This window comes from Schistocerca nitens, chromosome 10 (genome assembly GCF_023898315.1).
Source record: "Schistocerca nitens isolate TAMUIC-IGC-003100 chromosome 10, iqSchNite1.1, whole genome shotgun sequence".
NCBI lineage: Eukaryota > Metazoa > Arthropoda > Insecta > Orthoptera > Acrididae > Schistocerca > Schistocerca nitens.
In genome coordinates, this window is record NC_064623.1 from 44,351,187 (window position 1) to 44,370,194 (window position 19,008).

The 19,008-nt window shown below is 46.3% G+C and overlaps 1 protein-coding gene across 1 annotated transcript in view; it reads left to right on the forward strand.

Annotated features, from left to right (window-relative positions):
- LOC126209838 (dopamine D2-like receptor) overlaps positions 1 to 19,008 on the forward strand; it is a 243,849-nt gene that overhangs the window by 194,480 nt on the left and 30,361 nt on the right. The window contains exons 4-5 of the mRNA XM_049938968.1: positions 5,693 to 5,899; positions 14,125 to 14,234. Of these exons, the coding sequence (XP_049794925.1) occupies positions 5,693 to 5,899; positions 14,125 to 14,234 (317 nt within the window). The remainder of the gene's footprint in view (positions 1 to 5,692; positions 5,900 to 14,124; positions 14,235 to 19,008) is intronic.

Sequence of the window (19,008 nt, forward strand, 5' to 3'; positions counted from 1 at the left end):
ATTCGTGAGGACGACGCTTCAAAACCGCGTCCTGCCATTCTGATATAGGTTTTCGGTGATACGCGGGATTAGCCGAGCGGTCTGGGGCGCTGCAGTCATGGACCGTGCGGCTGGTCTCGGCGGAGGTTCGAGTCCTCCTCCGAGCATGGGTGTGTGTGTTTGTCCTTAGGATAATTTAGGTTAAGTAGTGTGTAAGCTTAGGGACTGATGACCTTAGCAGTTAAGTCCTATAAGATTCCACACACATTTGAATTTATTTTCGGTGATATCCCTCAATAGCTTAAGGCAAATTCCAGGATGGTTCATTTGAAAGGGCATGGCCTATTTTCTGCTCATCCTTCGCTAGTGCGAGTTTCTGTTCGTCTCTAATGACTATTTTTAAGTGATATAGCAACAAATTAAGAATTGACGAGTTTTTTTCCTTTTACGTGTACTGCGAAACCTCGTTTCGGGACAGATTTCTTGACTCTAGATCAGTGCAAAGTACCCGATAGGTTTTGATGAGTTTTATGAGAGTCAGTTCCTTGATCTTACCTTGTAGCTGAGTAGACTTAGTACCTTAAATTATTTGCATCGCCAAGGAACCGTAGTCTTTAGTACGTGACATAAATTTCTGATTGATACCTCTAGCTGTTTCTGGGAAAAAGGGGTCTTAGGAGTCGAATTGACAAATAGACAGACAGATGGACAGACAACGAAGTGATCTTATAAAGCTTACGAAACCATTAAAAAGAAGTGACTTTCCTCGGAGAAAAATTCAGAAAAAACAGCTTTTCAGTCACGATGAAGCTCAGCTTGTTGATTCGACGAATTTAAATAAGGAAGACGATATCTGAGATCGACTCAGCAGCCACTGGTAACGGCAGCTCTTCACTGTGTACAAACGAGAAAAGAAAAGTTAACTCAGAACACGTAGATTTGTACGTATTTATAATAACAGGAAACCCTAGATACAACTTGACCAGCGAGAAACTGGGACGAGGAAAAATTAGAACCATACAGGACAGTGAAAAAGGAAAATTGACTCAGAACACGAAAATTTGGACGTAATTTAATAACACGAAACCTTTGAAACAACCCTGCCAACGATCATTTGGAACGAAGAAAAATGAGAAACATACAGTACAGTGTAAATCCGCAAACAAGAGTGAAATAGGCTAAACTTAATAATGAAACAACAGCTGCTCGATTTTGAATGCGAAAGGTGAGCAGCCACACTCCAGAACCTAGAGCATAAATAACTAACTTGGGTTTCGAATATATTTCGTAAAATAGAGGGAGGACTTATCTGATGACATGATAGAAGAAGAAGCAGGAGTCTATAGGGAATAGATAGGGGATCCAGTATTAGAATCGGATTTTAAAAGAGTTTTTGAAGACTCAAACTCAAATAAGGCAAAATGGTTCGATAACATTCCATCGCAATTTGTAAGATCATTGGGGGAAGTGGTAACACAGCGATTATTCTTGTAGGTGTGTGGAATGTATGGAAGTGGTGATGTACCATAAAACTTACCGAAAAGCATCATCTGAATAACTCCGAAGATTGCAAGTGCTGACATTTTGAGAAATGTCGTGAGATTGGCTTTACAGCTCAGGTACCCAAGTTGTTGACAAGAATAATACAAATCACAATGGAAAAGATAACGATCAGATAGTCTTTAGGAAAGGTAAAGGCACGAGAGACGCAGTTCTGACGTTGCGGTTGATAATGGAAGCAAAAGCACTCCGTCTTCAGGCCACAAGTGACCCATCGGGACCATACGACCGCGTGTCATCCTCAGCTGAGGATGCGGATAGGAGGGGCGTGTGGTCAGCACACCGCTCTCCCGGTCGTTATGATGGTTTTCTTTGACCGGAGCCGCCACTATTCGGTCGAGTAGCTCCTCAATTGGAATCACGAGGCTGAGTGCACCCAGTAAAATGGCAACAGCGCAGGACGGCCTGGATGGTCACCCATGCAAGTGCCGGCCACGCCCGACCGCGCTTAATTTCGGTGACCTCACGGGAACGGGGTACACTGCGGCAAGGCCGTTGCCCCTAATGGCATCAAGACTGAAGAAAAATCAAGACGCGTTCATAGTATTTGTCGACCCGGACAATGTAAAATGGTTCAAGATGTTCTAAGGCCTGAGAAAATTGGGGTAACACATAGGAAAAGGCGAGTAATATACGACATGTACTAGAACCGAGGTGGGTTAATACCTTCGCACTGAACGGGAATTACGTTTAAAAATAGGGCCGTGTAACTACAAGTTTGGGGAATAATATGGTGTATTGGAATCCCGAATATTTTTCAGAAAAAATATTGTGTGGCATTATCTTTGTCCAACAGAGCCGGCTGCAGGTTTGGCTAACATCTTTATCTATGTTCAAGTATGCATTTCCCACGGTATTCTCATGTTTTTGTCCAATTCCTGTGAACCGAGATTTATTTTCAAAGTATATTCTTAAGAATTTATTTTATTTACTAGCTATTCATCAAGAACATTCACACATTTGATCACACTATATAAGCACGGAAGTAGTTGCCAGGAAGTAACTGATGAAATCATAACCAAATTCCTTTTAACAAATGGGAATTTTATTCAATTTCATAGTGCCTAAAAGCATTTTTTTTAAAAGAAACAGATTTAAAATTATAATCAGAAAGCGCCCTCTAAATATCAAAATTACAATTTATTCAGAGGCAGAAAGAAACAAGTTTTGACTGTATGAGCTTTCGGGCAGAGAACCTTGCCGCCCCCTTTTGACACGGCCGTAGTTACGACCGCTCACAACAGCCTCTGAAAGACTACACTGGTGCAAATCTGCAACACACCAGATAACTTTGAACTAAGAGTTTTAACAATTTACACAAGCACACAAACTATGCACCTCCTGTAAGAGGGATGTAAATGGTACAATAACAATTAAAATATTAACCTTGCCACCAAAGGTGCAACCTGATTTTAACTTCTAAGAAAAGTCTTACGGTGAAAGGGTGGTAACTCTATATACTAAAATGATGATTTAAATAAATGCCCATGAAATGCAATCTTTTATAAAATTCTACAAGGTTGGCCAAACATTAGTTAAGATGCTTTACAGTACACAGACACCGCTTCTCAAGATCATAGGCAATAATATCAAGTTTCCAAAGATCATAACATATTTCCAAGCAATAAATTCGTTAACACACCAAATCCGACAAACATGACAGAGGCAGCTACTAATGTACGGTAGATTGATAGGGAGATTACCGAACAACCCGAACCGCAGGTTGCTCAAACCCTCCTCTACTCCACAAGGAAAAAACTGACCACCCAATTTATAAACAACCACCTTCCCGCGGGTGGGCAAACGGAGAAGAATGGTGGGACGACGCCAAAGCAAACAGCTGGTGACCTCACCAAGAAAACAAGTACAGTTTAACAATAGTACATCAAACAAGATATCACCAATCACTTCTAATAAACTGTGATTTCTCGAGAAGACCACGCGCAGCACCCCAAAATCGCTCTCCCGAACCGTCCGCTGCCAGCTGCTTCAACGGACGCAGGAAGGCGCGCCGATCTCCCGTCTCACGGCGTCGCAGCTCGCACCAGCCAGACTGATGTCGTGGGTTGACTCCTGTTGCTCTCGTGTCGACCGCCAAGTCGCTACCCCTTCGCTATACGCCACGACCCACTGGACTCACGTGGCGACCTCACATGCGCCGACGCTCAAGGCGGACAAGTCATCTCGTGTCTCAGTGCGCGACCGACCAACCGATCGATCCAACCGCCAATGACCACTGCCTGAGCAAACTCGAGCAGACTGGCGGCGTAACGCGCAGACTCAGATGAAGGAACTAAGCCCCGACCAGGTGACCACGCTGAGTTCTCTTACTGGCAGAGTGGAAAGACTCTTATTTTGCCGGCTTTTAGGGTTGATCCGAACGACAAACATACTAGCACTCCGAACGACAGACAGACACTAACTGCCTAACAAATGTGGACGAGAGACAGACTAGCAAGCTGGGGACGAGAGACTGACCCAGACTGACTCACTGAAGAGTTTTTTTTCTTTATTGTGATTTCATTCGCCTACCCCATATGGGCAGGGGAGGGCTGTCAGCGACACAATCCGCCGCTCTTCAGCCGAGTGACATGAACTTAAAATAAGAATAAAATGGCACATACGTAAGGCAATAAAGGAGAACTTAGAATAATGGGAGAAAATGGAGGTAAAAAATAGAGACTAACACAGAGACGTTCATGGAGTTAGTTAAAAAACACAGTTGGCGATTCTTCAAAACTCAGAGAAGACACAATGGACATGTACACGTTAAAAGTAGGCCACAGTAGTAAAAACACTCTGGGACAAACACACTTAAAACCCACTTGGATCACACATGACAAAGAATAAAACTGCCAGGCGGGACCTGCCGAGGGAAAGGGCAGAGAGGATGGAAAAGGAGGGGAGAGCAAGGGGCAGCAGGAGAAGCGGCGGGATGAAGAGAGGAGGGGCATCAGTGGGTACACAAAGAGGCAGGAGACACGTGGGGTGGGAGAGGAAGAGGGAAGACAGGGAAGGAGGGAGTGCAGAGACACTGAAGGGAGGCACAAGGGATGGAGGGGGAGTAGGAGGGGGAAGCCGCTCTGGAGGAGGGAGGGGGAGGAGAGGGAGCCCTTAGGAGGAGGTAGGAAGAGGGGGTTAGAGTTGGTAGGAAGGGTAGATGTCAGGGCGAAGCTCATCATCTGGGAGGGGTAGACGGGGGAAGTCGCGTTGGGAAATGGCTCTGAGAACTATGGGACTTAACATCTATGGTCATCAGTCCCCTAGAACTTAGAAGTCAAATGGTTCAAATGGCTCTGAGCACTATGGGACTTAACATCTGTGGTCATCAGTCCCCTAGAACTTAGAACTACTTAAACCTAACTAACCTAAGGACATCACACACATCCATGCCCGAGGCAGGATTCGAACCTGCGACCGTAGCAGTCCCGCGGTTCCGGACTGAGCGCCTAGAACCGCTAGACCACGAACTTAGAACTACTTAAACCTAACTAACCTAAGGACATCACACAACACCCAGTCATCACGAGGCAGAGAAAATCCCTGACCCCGCTGGGAATCGAACCCGGGAACCCGGGCGTGGGAAGCGAGAACGCTACCGCACGACCACGAGCTGCTTACTGCGTTGGGAAAGGAGATGAAGGGTGTGGAGATGGAGAGAGGGTGGGACACAACAGTAAAGGCGCTGCAACTGGTTGGGGGTGGAGAGTAAGGGAGATACCAGGGGGTGAGGGGGATCAAGGCGGCGGACAATATATAGTGTGCGGATGTGTTCAAGGAAAAGGAGAAGGTGGGGGAAGGGGATGAGGTCGTAGAGGATGCGCATGGGGGACGGAAGGCGGATGCGGAGTGCATGGCATTTGAGGATTTGGAGGGCGTTATAGAACCGGGGAGGGGGGGAAATCCAAGCTACGCTGCCATAACAGAGGATGGGGCGGATCAAGGATTTGTCACTGACGAGCTGATTAGCGCCCCTTAAATCTAGGTCAACAGGCAACCTTTCCCCTTTCCCACCAAAGCTGCGATTGCCACAGCGGCGCCACCATCAGAAACTGAGGGCGACTACTCCACACTACGCACTGCGGCGCGCTCTTCAAAACAGGACTTTTTAACACAGCTCACCCTGTATGCTGTTCTGCTGTTCTGATTGCAGGCGCTGCGGAACCGCGCGAGGAAGGCGAAAGCGGCGCGGCGCCCCCTTCCGGCGGACATAAAGCCCGGCTCGGTGATCGAGAACCTGGCGCAGACCAGGCGGCTGGCCGAGACCGCGCTGGGGCCGCCCAACCTGCTGGGACCCGGCGGGGCGCCCACAGCCACCGACGACGAGGAGCGGCCCACCAACACCGGCTCCGGCAGCCAGGTACAAACATACGACCAAAGGTGTCTGGACAATCGACCACTGGACGTCACGGAAGGCGGACCCACCAGTGTAGAAGTGGGCAGGCCAGGAAACAATTGCTGAGGCTGGGTGGCACCCATAAGAAGAGCTTCCATTAGGAATGGGTGGCACCACGGTGGATGAGCCACAGACGAAGTGGATGAAGTTACCTGTCGCTGGTAGCCATTCGGCTCCAGTATTCTCTACAGAAGGAAAGTCCTTGTTTGATGCAGAGAGATATGACCCTAAAATGTTCCCTTCCCTGGCTGTGTCATGGGAGGAACATGTGGCAAGCAGAGAAATACTCCCACACTACTTAATTTTCGCAAGACCTTATGTTGATTCCTCCTTGTCCACAAAGCCCTTATTCTTTCTGGAGAACATAGCAGACAAGTGTGGGAAGTGGCATCCATGTCCAAAATGAAAAGTGAATCAGTTTTGATCAAAACAGCGTCCCCTGCACAGTCACGGAAGCCGTTCGCTTGTAACAAGTTGGTTGGCATACCAATGACTCTCACTACCCACTGAGAGCTGCTCTTCCAATCTAATGATGAGCTGCACATCAACCTGGAGTTACGGAGTGTACACTTTCTCCATAGGACAATAAATCACTACTGGTGTCTTCATCCAGGCACATGTCTTCACATTGCAATACTAGCCTCATTTGTAGAGATAGTGGACGACTGCTGCATCCAAATGCTCCCCTTGTGTACTCCCCCCCCCCTCTCTCTCTCTGTGCTAATCGTGAGAAGCACCACTCTCCCAGTTCATCAAATTGCACCTTTTTCCAGAAAGAGAAGAAAAGACTAGAATATAAGACTTGGGACAAACTAAGTTATTAAGAAACCATGAAGGATGAGTGGTTGCTCCCAGCATGTTATACATCTCCTACAATGCGCCCTCAGCGCTGGTCGACCACGATTGCCCCCTGATGGGCTCTTCTCTTGATGCTTCCTCCACATCTACTTTCAGGCTTCCCACCCACCAGGGTCATTGGTTCCCACCTTCCAGCTGGTGACAAATCACCCTCCTCCGACGTCTCTCTCCAGGTGGACTTCTGCCAGTCTACAACTGGACACAATCAGTGGCCAAAGAGCCATGGGTAGCTGGTTGCAGAGCTTTGTGATCATCACCATTACCTGAAACTGATTCAGAGAAGCCCTAGCAGTCACCAAATCCTCTAAGGAGAGGAAAGATAAGAAGTGATGCTTCAAGAAGAATGAGATCCCGGTGACCCTCAAGCAACCACATCCCACCTGTTCCACTCCTGCAGCTGAGGAAAGATTCTGGCGGCCTCTGAGGTCCCAGGTCGCACCACGCAATGGAATCCAGCATCTACAGGGTGGCGCACGAAATGTGTTACCAGTATGTTTTGGAATATAAACTTTATTGTCAATACAATCTGAAAGGATCATATACTACAATGAAGAGCCGTCCATGGAGATTTGTTCTAACTCAGCACAGGCTCAATATGTCCACCATTTCGTTTCCTAACTTCCTTCAAACGAACACTGAAGTTAGTGATTACCCTACAGCACATGTCTTCCGTAATTTCACTGCAAGCTTGAAGAATAAGTATTCTGAGCTCCATTAAATTCCACAGCTTCTTGCTACTGCCTTGCCCTTCAACACACAGTGGTTCATGCAAGATGGAGCAAAGGCCACATACTGCAAACACTGTGCTGGAGTTTTTACACGAGCATTTCGACATGCGGATCATTTCACTCAGGTTTCCAGGTCGCTTCAATGACGGACAAAATTGGCCCCCCAATAGTTTAGACCTCAATCCATGTGACTTTTTTCTTTGGGGATACCTAAAGGAAAAAATTTTCCCGAAACGTCCACGTGATTTAATGGAGCTCAGAAGACTTATTCTTCAAGCTTGCAGTGAAATTACGGAAGACATGTGGTGTAGGGTAATCACTAACTTCAGTATTCCTTTGAGGGAAGTTAGGAAACGAAATGGTGGATATATTTAGCATGTGCTGAGTTAGAACAAATCTCCATGGACGGCTCTTCATTGTGATATATGTTCCTTTCAGATTGTGTTGACAATAAAGTTTATATTCAAAAACAAAATGGTAACACATTTCGTGCGCCACCCTGTATGTGTGATGATGTGGGGGCATGTGGTACTATGGCATAATTTGATTCCTAGGTCCATTCATGGCCTCATAGTACATGGACACATTACCAGTACATCAACAACATTATTCTCCAGTGGAATTGTAACGGGTTTTTCCATCACTTGGCTGACCTACGACACCTTTTAAGCGCTTCTGCAATGCCCTTCAGGAGGCTTGGTTCCCAGCAACGTGGACCCCTGCCCTTTGTGGATATGGGTGATACTACAAGAATGATGCTATCTGTAACACAATTGTCAATTGTCAATGGAGATGCAGCACCAGTGAGTGGCTCGGCCATGAGGACTGTATAACTTCGATCGTGGACTTCTTATAGAATGTCACCAGCGTAAAAAAGCCATCAGGGACGTTTCGCCCATTCTAAAGTTGCCCATGTCCACTTTTGCTTACGTGGCTGTGAAGCGGAAATGCAAAAGAACGATCACAGCTGAACTAAGAGCAGGCAGAGCTCGTGTACTGACAGAAGGGATCCACTAACCATTGCGGAGAGGGACTGTAAAAGGTCTCATGAACCCAGGGGTAGGAATCACATATGAGCTCCAAATTGCTACCAACGGTTCAGCTAGCACAAGGTGGCTGGCCATTTGAAAGAATGGTGTACAGTGGTCGGGCATCTCCTAGTACAGGTAATCTGCTGGTCAGGGCTGGGGAGTGGACATCCTTTGCTGGCGTTCAATGAGAACAGGAAATTTGGGCAGCTACAGAGAATGTATTTTAGGAAATGGGGTACATGAGTATAGCCTAGGGTAGGAAATTACCAGGTGTTGCCAGCCCAGGAGGTAGAACTAACTAAAGAAAGTGGGCAATGAGGCAGGTGGCGGTGCATGGTAAGCTCCGTTGGTGGCTTGTCGTGAAGAATAAGAGGTTGTGCCTCCCAAGAAAGATACCTGTTCTACTCGAGGTCTGATCACAAGAGAGAGGAGAAACTGAGTCCTTCTCTCCAGAACCCTCCAGCGTCCACAAACTTGCCCCTCCTCTCACGGACGCTATCGGCTGAATTCGCTGGCAAACGTCAGTAGAAGGTTGAACACACATATTGTCAGCACCTTTTACGGGAAAAAACTGCCTCAAGTCACATAGGCACAGCCCGAAGCTTCTCTGGGAGAAAACCTGTCAAGATCTGCCGGGTCTTTTGAGATAAACTCTTGTTAAACAATCCCCTAAAATATTCCCTTACTCGCTGCTAACCAGTACATACTCATAAGCCACAAATAACAGTACTCCGTACGAAGCGACATTTATGTTGATGGGAAGAGTGGCACCACTGGAAAGTGGATGACTGGGAAGGAGTGATTTGGTGTGCTGAATCACGCTATGCGCTGTGGCAAACCAATAGAGACTTGGATTTTGCGAATGCATGGAGAAGATTTCCTACCATCAGGTGTAGTGTCATTAGTGAGCTACGCAGGAGATGTTGTTATGGTACGAATGTGTTTTTTCGTGGCTAAAGTGAGACCACCATTCCACGCTTAAGAAACACCCAAATGTGGGAGTATAGAACACAGTTTACCGCACGGTGTATCATGTACCCTAGAGGAATAGTTCGGAGACGATGACCTGACAATAAAATGGCATCTGTAAGGCAATGGTGTGTGGGCATAACTATCCTGAAATGGACAGGCCTGACCAGATTCTTGATCGGAACCCAGTGGATCACTTTCAGGATGCATAAGGAGTTCGAACTAGACTCCAGCATCCAACATCACTACCTGTGGTTTCGGCTCTTGAGGAAGAATTGGCTATCAATCTTCCAGAGACGTACAGGCACCGTATTCAAAGTGTCCGCAGCAGAACTGAAGCACCTCTTAATTGTAATGGTGGCCATATCCCACACTAATTTGGACTAATAGTTGTCCAGATACTTCTGATCAGGTAGTGTATCTCAAAAGTTGTGTGTTTCACAGAGGAGGAGCTTTGAGTAAAACCATCACTCAGTTACTTTGCACAGTGTTTTGACTTTATAAGGCTCAAATTTTGACAGCCTCATTAACAAGTCTGTTACATAATGTAGTAAGAAATATAGTTTCTGTCTTTAATACTTATGGTACTCAGTTTCCTAAGAATTAGACTGAATAAGGGGAAACGTACAAAAAGTCGAATATAATGAGCATGTTTTAAAAAGATACCCAACATCAAAATTTCTTCTTTGTAGCCACTGTCTGCAGAGTTCACAATAATATTGATAAGCAGTAAAAATAGCAGCAATGTTTGGGTTTCTGACATACTATAAAGTAATGTTAACATATACACATTTTCACCTAGGAATGGATTCAAAGTTGCTACACACTTTCGCATTAAGCATACACGACATTCACATGCTTGGCAAAACACAGCATCTACAGGGTGGTCCATTGACAGTGACCGGGCCAAATATCTCACGAAATAAGCATCAAACAAAAAAACTACAAACAACGAAACTTGTCTAGCTTGAAGGGGGAAACCAGATGGAGCTACGCTTGGCCCGCTAGATGCCACTGCCATAGGTCAAACGGATATCAACCGCGTTTTTTTAAATAGGCACCCCCATTTTCATTACATATTCGTGCAGTACGTAAAGAAATATGAATGTTTGAGTTGGACCACTTTTTTCGATTTGTGATAGATGTCGCTGTAATAGTCACAAACGTGTAAGTACGTGGTATCACGTAACATTTCGCAAGTGTGGACGGTATTTGCTTCGTGATACATTACCCGTGTTAAAATGGACCGTTTACCAACTGCGGGAAAGGACGATATCGTGATGATGAATGGCTATTGTGATGAAAATGCCCAACGGACGGATGCTATGTATGCTGCTCGGTATCGTGGACGACATCACGCGAGTGTCCGGACCGTTCGCCTGATATTTTACGTTATTTAGGGGAACAGGAAGTGTTCAGCCACAAGTGAAACGTCAACCACGACCTGCAACAAATGATGGTGCCCAAGTAGGTGTTTTAGCTGCTGTTGCGGCTAATCCGCACATCAGTAGCAGACAAATTGCGCGAGAATCGGGAATCTCAAATACGTCGGTGTTGAGAATGCCACATCAACATCGATTGCACCCGTACCAGGAATTGCGTGGCGATGACTTTGAACGTCGTGTACAGTTCTGCCACTGGGCACAACAGAAATTAGGGGACGATGACAGATTTTTTTGCACGCGTTCTGTTTAGCGACGAAGCGTCATTCACCAACAGCGGTAACGTAAACCGGCATAATACGCACTATTGGGCAACGGAAAGTCCACGATGGCTGCGACAAGTGGAACATCAGCGACCTTAGCAGGATAATGTATGGTGCGGCATTATGGGAGGAAGAATAATTGCCCCCATTTTATCGATGGCAATCTAAATGGTGCAGTGTATGCTGATTTCCTACGTAATGTTCTACCGATGTTACTACAAGATGTTTCACTGCATGACAGAATGGCGATGTACTTCCAACGTGATGGATGTGCGGCACATAGCTCGCATGCGGTTGAAGCGGCACTGAATAGCATATTTCATGACAGGTGGATTGGTCGTCGAAGCACCATACCATGGCCCGCTCGTTCACTGGATCTGACGTCCTCAGATTTCTTTCTGTGGGGATAGTTGAAGGATATTTGCTACCGTGATCCATCGACAACGCCTGACAACATGCGTCACCGCATTGTCAATGCATGTACGAACATTACGGAAGGAGAACTACTCTTTGTTGATAGGAATGTGCAGGCCGAAGTGGCCGCGCGGTTCTGGCGCTGCAGTCTGGAACCGCGAGACCGCTACGGTCGCAGGTTCGAATCCTGCCTCGGGCATGGATGTGTGTGATGTCCTTAGGTTAGTTAGGTTTAACTAGTTCTAAGTTCTAGGGGACTAATGACCTCAGCAGTTGAGTCCCATAGTGCTCAGAGCCATTTGATAGGAATGTCTTTACATATATTGTCAAATGCGTTGAGGTTGACGGACATCATTTTGAGCATTTTTTGCATTCATGTGGTATTTACAGGTAATCACGCTGTAACAGCATGCGTTCACAGAAATGATAAGTTCACAAAGGTACATGTATCACATTGGAACAACCGAAATAAATTTTCAAACGTACCTACGTTCTGTATTTTAATTTGAAAAACCTACCTGTTGGCAACTGTTCGTCTAAAATTGTGAGCCATTTGTTAGTGACTATTACAGCGCCATCTATCACAAAGCGAAAAAAGTGGTCCAACTAAAATATTCATATTTCTTTACTTAGTAGACGGATATGTAATAAAAAATGGGGGTTCCTACTTTAAAAAACGCAGTTGATATCCGTTTGCCCTATGGAAGCGCCATCTAGCGTGCCAACCATAGTGCCATTTGGTTTCCACCTTCAAGCTAGACGAGTTTCGTTGTTTGTAGTTTTTTCGTTTGACGCTTATTACGTGAGATATTTGGCCCGGTCACTATCAGTGGACCACACTGTATATCTACGTAGAGGAGTGATGAGAGATATCACTTATGCTCTTTACATCGAGTCGATAATTCCTTTGTTATGAACGTTTCATTTACATAATACACTCCTGGAAATTGAAATAAGAACACCGTGAATTCATTGTCCCAGGAAGGGGAAACTTTATTGACACATTCCTGGGGTCAGATACATCACATGATCACACTGACAGAACCACAGGCACATAGACACAGGCAACAGAGCATGCACAATGTCGGCACTAGTACAGTGTATATCCACCCTTCGCAGCAATGCAGGCTGCTATTCTCCCATGGAGACGATCGTAGAGATGCTGGATGTAGTCCTGTGGAACGGCTTGCCATGCCATTTCCACCTGGCGCCTCAGTTGGACCAGCGTTCGTGCTGGACGTGCAGACCGCGTGAGACGACGCTTCATCCAGTCCCAAACATGCTCAATGGGGGACAGATCCGGAGATCTTGCTGGCCAGGGTAGTTGACTTACACCTTCTAGAGCACGTTGGGTGGCACGGGATACATGCGGACGTGCATTGTCCTGTTGGAACAGCAAGTTCCCTTGCCGGTCTAGGAATGGTAGAACGATGGGTTCGATGACGGTTTGGATGTACCGTGCACTATTCAGTGTCCCCTCGACGATCACCAGTGGTGTACGGCCAGTGTAGGAGATCGCTCCCCACACCATGATGCCGGGTGTTGGCCCTGTGTGCCTCGGTCGTATGCAGTCCTGATTGTGGCGCTCACCTGCACGGCGCCAAACACGCATACGACCATCATTGGCACCAAGGCAGAAGCGACTCTCATCGCTGAAGACGACACGTCTCCATTCGTCCCTCCATTCACGCCTGTCGCGACACCACTGGAGGCGGGCTGCACGATGTTGGGGCGTGAGCGGAAGACGGCCTAACGGTGTGCGGGACCGTAGCCCAGCTTCATGGAGACGGTTGCGAATGGTCCTCGCCAATACGCCAGGAGCAACAGTGTCCCTAATTTGCTGGGAAGTGGCGGTGCGGTCCCCTACGGCACTGCGTAGGATCCTACGGTCTTGGCGTGCATCCGTGCGTCGCTGCGGTCCGGTCCCAGGTCGACGGGCACGTGCACCTTCCGCCGACCACTGGCGACAACATCGATGTACTGTGGAGACCTCACGCCCCACGTGTTGAGCAATTCGGCGGTACGTCCACCCGGCCTCCCGCATGCCCACTATACGCCCTCGCTCAAAGTCCGTCAACTGCACATACGGTTCACGTCCACGCTGTCGCGGCATGCTACCAGTGTTAAAGACTGCGATGGAGCTCCGTATGCCACGGCAAACTGGCTGACACTGACGGCGGCGGTGCACAAATGCTGCGCAGCTAGCGCCATTCGACGGCCGACACCGCGGTTCCTGGTGTGTCCGCTGTGCCGTGCGTGTGATCATTGCTTGTACAGCCCTCTCGCAGTGTCCGGAGCAAGTATGGTGGGTCTGACACACCGATGTCGATGTGTTCTTTTTTCCATTTCCAGGAGTGTATTATTGCTATTTGATGGACTTATCTTGCAGGCTGCACTTTAGATTAATAGCAGCCAGTATGGAGACTAACAGTAGTCTTAATATTATTGTTTCCTTACGTTAACAATTACCACTGTGTGTCGTAGGAGGATGACGACTACAAGGACGTGTCCCCCGGCTATGAGGACTGCTGCCACGTCATCCCCAACGACCGCTCTGCCGAGTTCATCCTTGCCACTGTCGCTGAGGAGACCACGTAAGCTTACCTCCAATTCCATACCTTGGTTTTCCTTGTCTGTATGATTTCGAGTACACAAGTGAGAAACGCGTTCACTCTATCGGGAGAACTTTTCTACGGTGGCAGCGTCTAGGAAAGGATGTGATGTCAGTACTCGTGGCTCTCTCAATCAGAAGAATCTGTTTCGGTGACACAACAGCCAAGGAGACGTGAACAACACCTAAGGTAACTCTTCTTCGGTGCGTGGATGGAATGCGGGTGGTGAAAGACAGCCCTACCGTATACCTTTACTAGTCTGTGTTCTTGGCCTTCCACTCTTATTTTCCTCTCTTGTTTCTTGCATATATTGTACAGGGTGTATCAAAAATAATCATCCTATTCAGCACATCTATTTATCTGAAACTAATAAACACTTTTTTTTTACCTTTCCATGGGTGTTCAATATGCTCCCCTTGAGATGCGCAACATATGTCAATGCAGTATTCAAATTGTTCCCACAGTGCAGAGAGCAGGTCTTGAGTTGCAGTTTCCACAGCTGGTGTTATGCGATGTCTCAGTTCATTCATTATTGTTGGTAATGGAAGCACATAAACAGAGTCTTTTATAAAGCCCCACAAGAAATAATCAAATACAGTCAGTTCCGGTGGCCTTGGAGACCACTCATGTAAGGCTGAAACATTTGGTCCAGTGCGATTGATCCATCGTTCAGTAATCCTTTGATTTAAAAATTCCGGCCGGCCGAAGTGGCCGTGCGGTTAAAGGCGCTGCAGTCTGGAACCGCAAGACCGCTACGGTCGCAGGTTCGAATCCTGCCTCGGGCATGGATGTTTGTGATGTCCTTAGGTTAGTTAGGTTTAACTAGTTCTAAGTTCTAGGGGACTAATGACCTCAGCAGTTGAGTCCCATAGTGCTCAGAGCCATTTTTAAAAATTCCCGGACTTCCAAATGCCAGTGTGGAGGTTCCCCATCCTTTTCGTAAATGAAGTCGTTCGAATCAGTCTCCAACGGTGGGAAAAGAAGGTTCTCCAGCACATCCAGAAATGTGCTTCTTGTATCAGTGTTTTCAGCAAGAAAAAATGAACCATACACCTCTTCCTATGAAACTGCACAAAACACATTAAATTCTGGAGAGTCCCTCTCGTGTTGTGGAACTTCATATGGTTGTTCCCTACTCCTTGTTCTCACATGGTGACGGTTCACCTTTCCATTTGAATGAAAAGTTGTCCCGTCACTAAATACTAAGTGTGGAAGAAAACTTTCCAAGAACGAAATTACAAAACTCCACACGTTGATGTTTGTCACATTCAGAAAGAGCTTCAAGTAGCTGAATTTTGTATTGCTTCATGTGTAAACGTCAACACAAAACACGCCAGGTGGAGATAGGGGGCATTTTAAGCTGTCGAGCTGCACTGCGAACGGATTTCTGCGGACTCTTTGTGAAACTATGGAGGATGCATTCGACGCCTGTGTCAGACACTCGGGGATGGCGATTTGCGATTTGCCTTTACACAAACAACCTGTTTCTCAGAGTTGTTCATGCCATTGTCTAATGCTCTGTGCTGTTGGCGGATCCAAATCGTACCTAGTACGACAGTCACGCTGGACAGTTTCTACTGACCACACTGCGCAAAACGTAGAACACAAAACACTTTCTGTTGTCCCGACACTATCTTTACTGGAACTGAAGTGGGCGCATACTGCTTCTACCGTCCACAGCTCGTGGTCTAGTGGTGCCGGCACGGTAGCTGAGCGTGTTCGGTCAGGTGGTTTAGCTATCCTCTGTAATAAAAAACTGAGTGAACGGATCAACGAACAAAGTGCACGGATGTCATCGGACGTCCACCACGAACAAATTCAACAAACAATCTAGGACAAAATGAGATCAAGAAATAAAAAGTGGTTAGCGTTGCTGCCTCTAGATCACAGGGTCCCAGGCTGGGCTGGGTGGAGATTTTCTCTGCCCAAGGACTGGGTGTTTTTGTTGTCCTCATCATTTCATCATCATCGTCATTCGTAACGGTGTCTACATTGGATTGTGAAAAAAAAAATGGACTCTGTAAAACTTGGGACTTAGTACGGGCGCTGATGACTGCGCAATTGAGCGCCCCACAAACCAAATATCAAGAAATATCACTGCTGCTACGAAGCGGTAACCATTTAAAAGTCGAGAGTTTTCTCTATCCAACAATACGGTGTTCACGCACAAATCTCAAATAACAGTTATTATTTTTTGAAATCGGATGATTCTTTTTGATACACACCTATATTACGCTTCCTTCTTCAGTAGCTTGTTTCAGGACAGTTTTTTTTTTTTTTTTTTTTTTTTTTTTTTTACAAATCTGCTCCGTGACCTAATTAATAATATAAATCAGACTACCCAAATTACACTACCCAAATCAATCCAAATTAGCTGCGATACTTCAAAGTACGGGTACAACTGAATTAAACACCAATGATTGCAAATCTGATCTATATTACTCCATTGCATTTCTGCAATGAAAGAGACGTGTCCCGGCCTAGCCACACGTTGTGGAGACTTCCTCGCTCCTCCATCACAACCGACTGACCACCATACACACCACCATCGCCCAACTGTGGAAAAGAGAAGGACGCAGGGGTAAATCAGCAAGCTAGGCGTATAATTGTTCTGTCTGAAAGCCTGAGGCCTGAGAGACAGGTACAATGGATGGACCGGCCCTGTCAGCGGCAGTGTAAGAACCACGCAGAGGGGCAAGGAAAGCATTTGGCAGATTGTAAACGACCATTCTGCCACAGTGGTGGGCTCAATCCGATAACTGTGCGGCGCATTAAGCCACGCCAAATATATACTTTCGCGCTGTCCCTCATCAGCTATACCACGATATATCGGTTCTGCGACCTCCAGACCCTGACATCGTGCCTTTTTACATTCCAAACACGTGAAAGTCGCTTCTGGAACCTGGTAGGTACGTAGTCTGAGAGTGCACATGATAAGGTTACGATTGTGGATGGGGCCGTAAATAGTTATTGTGAGTTGCACAATTAAACACACAACTTCATTTTTCTAAGAACCACTTATTTACACATTACTTTAAAACATCACAATTAGACAATACGGCTGCAACTTGTTAAAGAAAACTTGAGATGCTTTCCGGGCTGAAGGCCCAAAACCACACTAAAAACAAGAACGGCTGAAGGCCTGGATTAGAAATCAAACGCAATTAAAAATGGTAAAAAAATTAGAAAAAAGTATGCAATTGAAAACAATTAGCGGCTGAAGGCCTACACTACATGTCTGAAACACAACTTTAATTAAAACACATTAATAAACCATTTCTTCTAACCAAGAAATTTCCTTTTATATCTACAACAGAACGGCCGAAAGTCTAATTAAAGAAATAATAACTTGTTGCGCGGCTGAAGGCAACAACAAATTTGAAACAACGGCTGAAAACCTGAACAACAAGTCAGACAAACAATTTAAAATAAGCCCCTTCGTCCTTATAAAATATTTTCCTTTAAGGAATACACACGGCTGAAGGCCTTATTAAAAGGGGTTCACGTAAATCCCCAGCTGATGGCCACTCATAACACATCGAGCAACTAACGGCTTAGGGCCTGGATTACAAACAATTTCAGATAGAACAAATTTCAAGGAAATTTTTTTTATATAAAATCAATCTTCAAAAATTTAACATGGGTGGAGGCCTTTATGTAAAATTTAAAAAGAACTGGATTAATACACGGCCAAAGGCCTCACACAGTACTTCAAACTAAAAAGAAAATCACAATCTAAAACAAACAGAACAAGCGGTGCTCAGAAATGTTCCAAGGGTCGGCCTCAAAAGGTAGCCCAAACATAAGATCAGGTGAGACAGGCAGCCAAAAGTTAAATAATCGGATGGCAACCCAAACTAGGGACAGTGCAAGGACCGACAAACAATTTAACCAATTCCCTTCCGTCCGACGAACGGCACAACGATGGAAAATATTGGCCACTTAGAAATTGGTGTCTAAAAACAGCGCCGGCCGGAGTGGCCGAGCGGTTAAAGGCGCTGCAGTCTGGAACCGCACGACCGCTACGGTCGCAGGTTCGAATCCTGCCTCGGGCATGGATGTGTGTGATGTCCTTAGGTTGGTTAGGTTTAAGTAGTTCTACGTTCTAGGGGACTTATGACTACAGCAGTTGAGTCCCATAGTGCTCAGAACCATTTGAACCATTTTTTTTCTAAAAACAGCCAAGGGAACAATAACCACTCTAAGCAAAATATGAACCAAACACTGGAAAGGCTGTCGAACTACACGCCATGCTGGACAGCATCAACACGACGAGGAAAGGCACACTTCCGGAAAACTACGCTAACGACCAGGGCACGTAACTGGGACAAAAAAAAATGGTTCAAATGTCTCTGAGCACTATGGGACTCAACTGCTGAGGTCATTAGTCCCCTAGAACTTAGAACTAGTTAAACCTAACTAACCTAAGGACATCACAAACATCCATGCCCGAGGCAGGATTCGAACCTGCGAACGTAGTGGTCTTGCGGTTCCAGACCGCAGCGCCTTTAACCGCACGGCCACTTCGGCCGGCGGAAGTTAACAGCCACAGGACAGAAAATGCCGCTGGTGCACTTGTCTGGCAAGTAACAATCAATTTAGTAATTAATCACAGTATAGGAAGACGGCTGCAAGATTTCGCCGATTCCAACACATCATACGTTGCTGTTAGCCAGAACGGCCCTGGGAGCGACAACGTGCAAATTAACGAAGAGATGTCACAACAGCTGAGGTCTCATAACAGGTTAGCTAATCA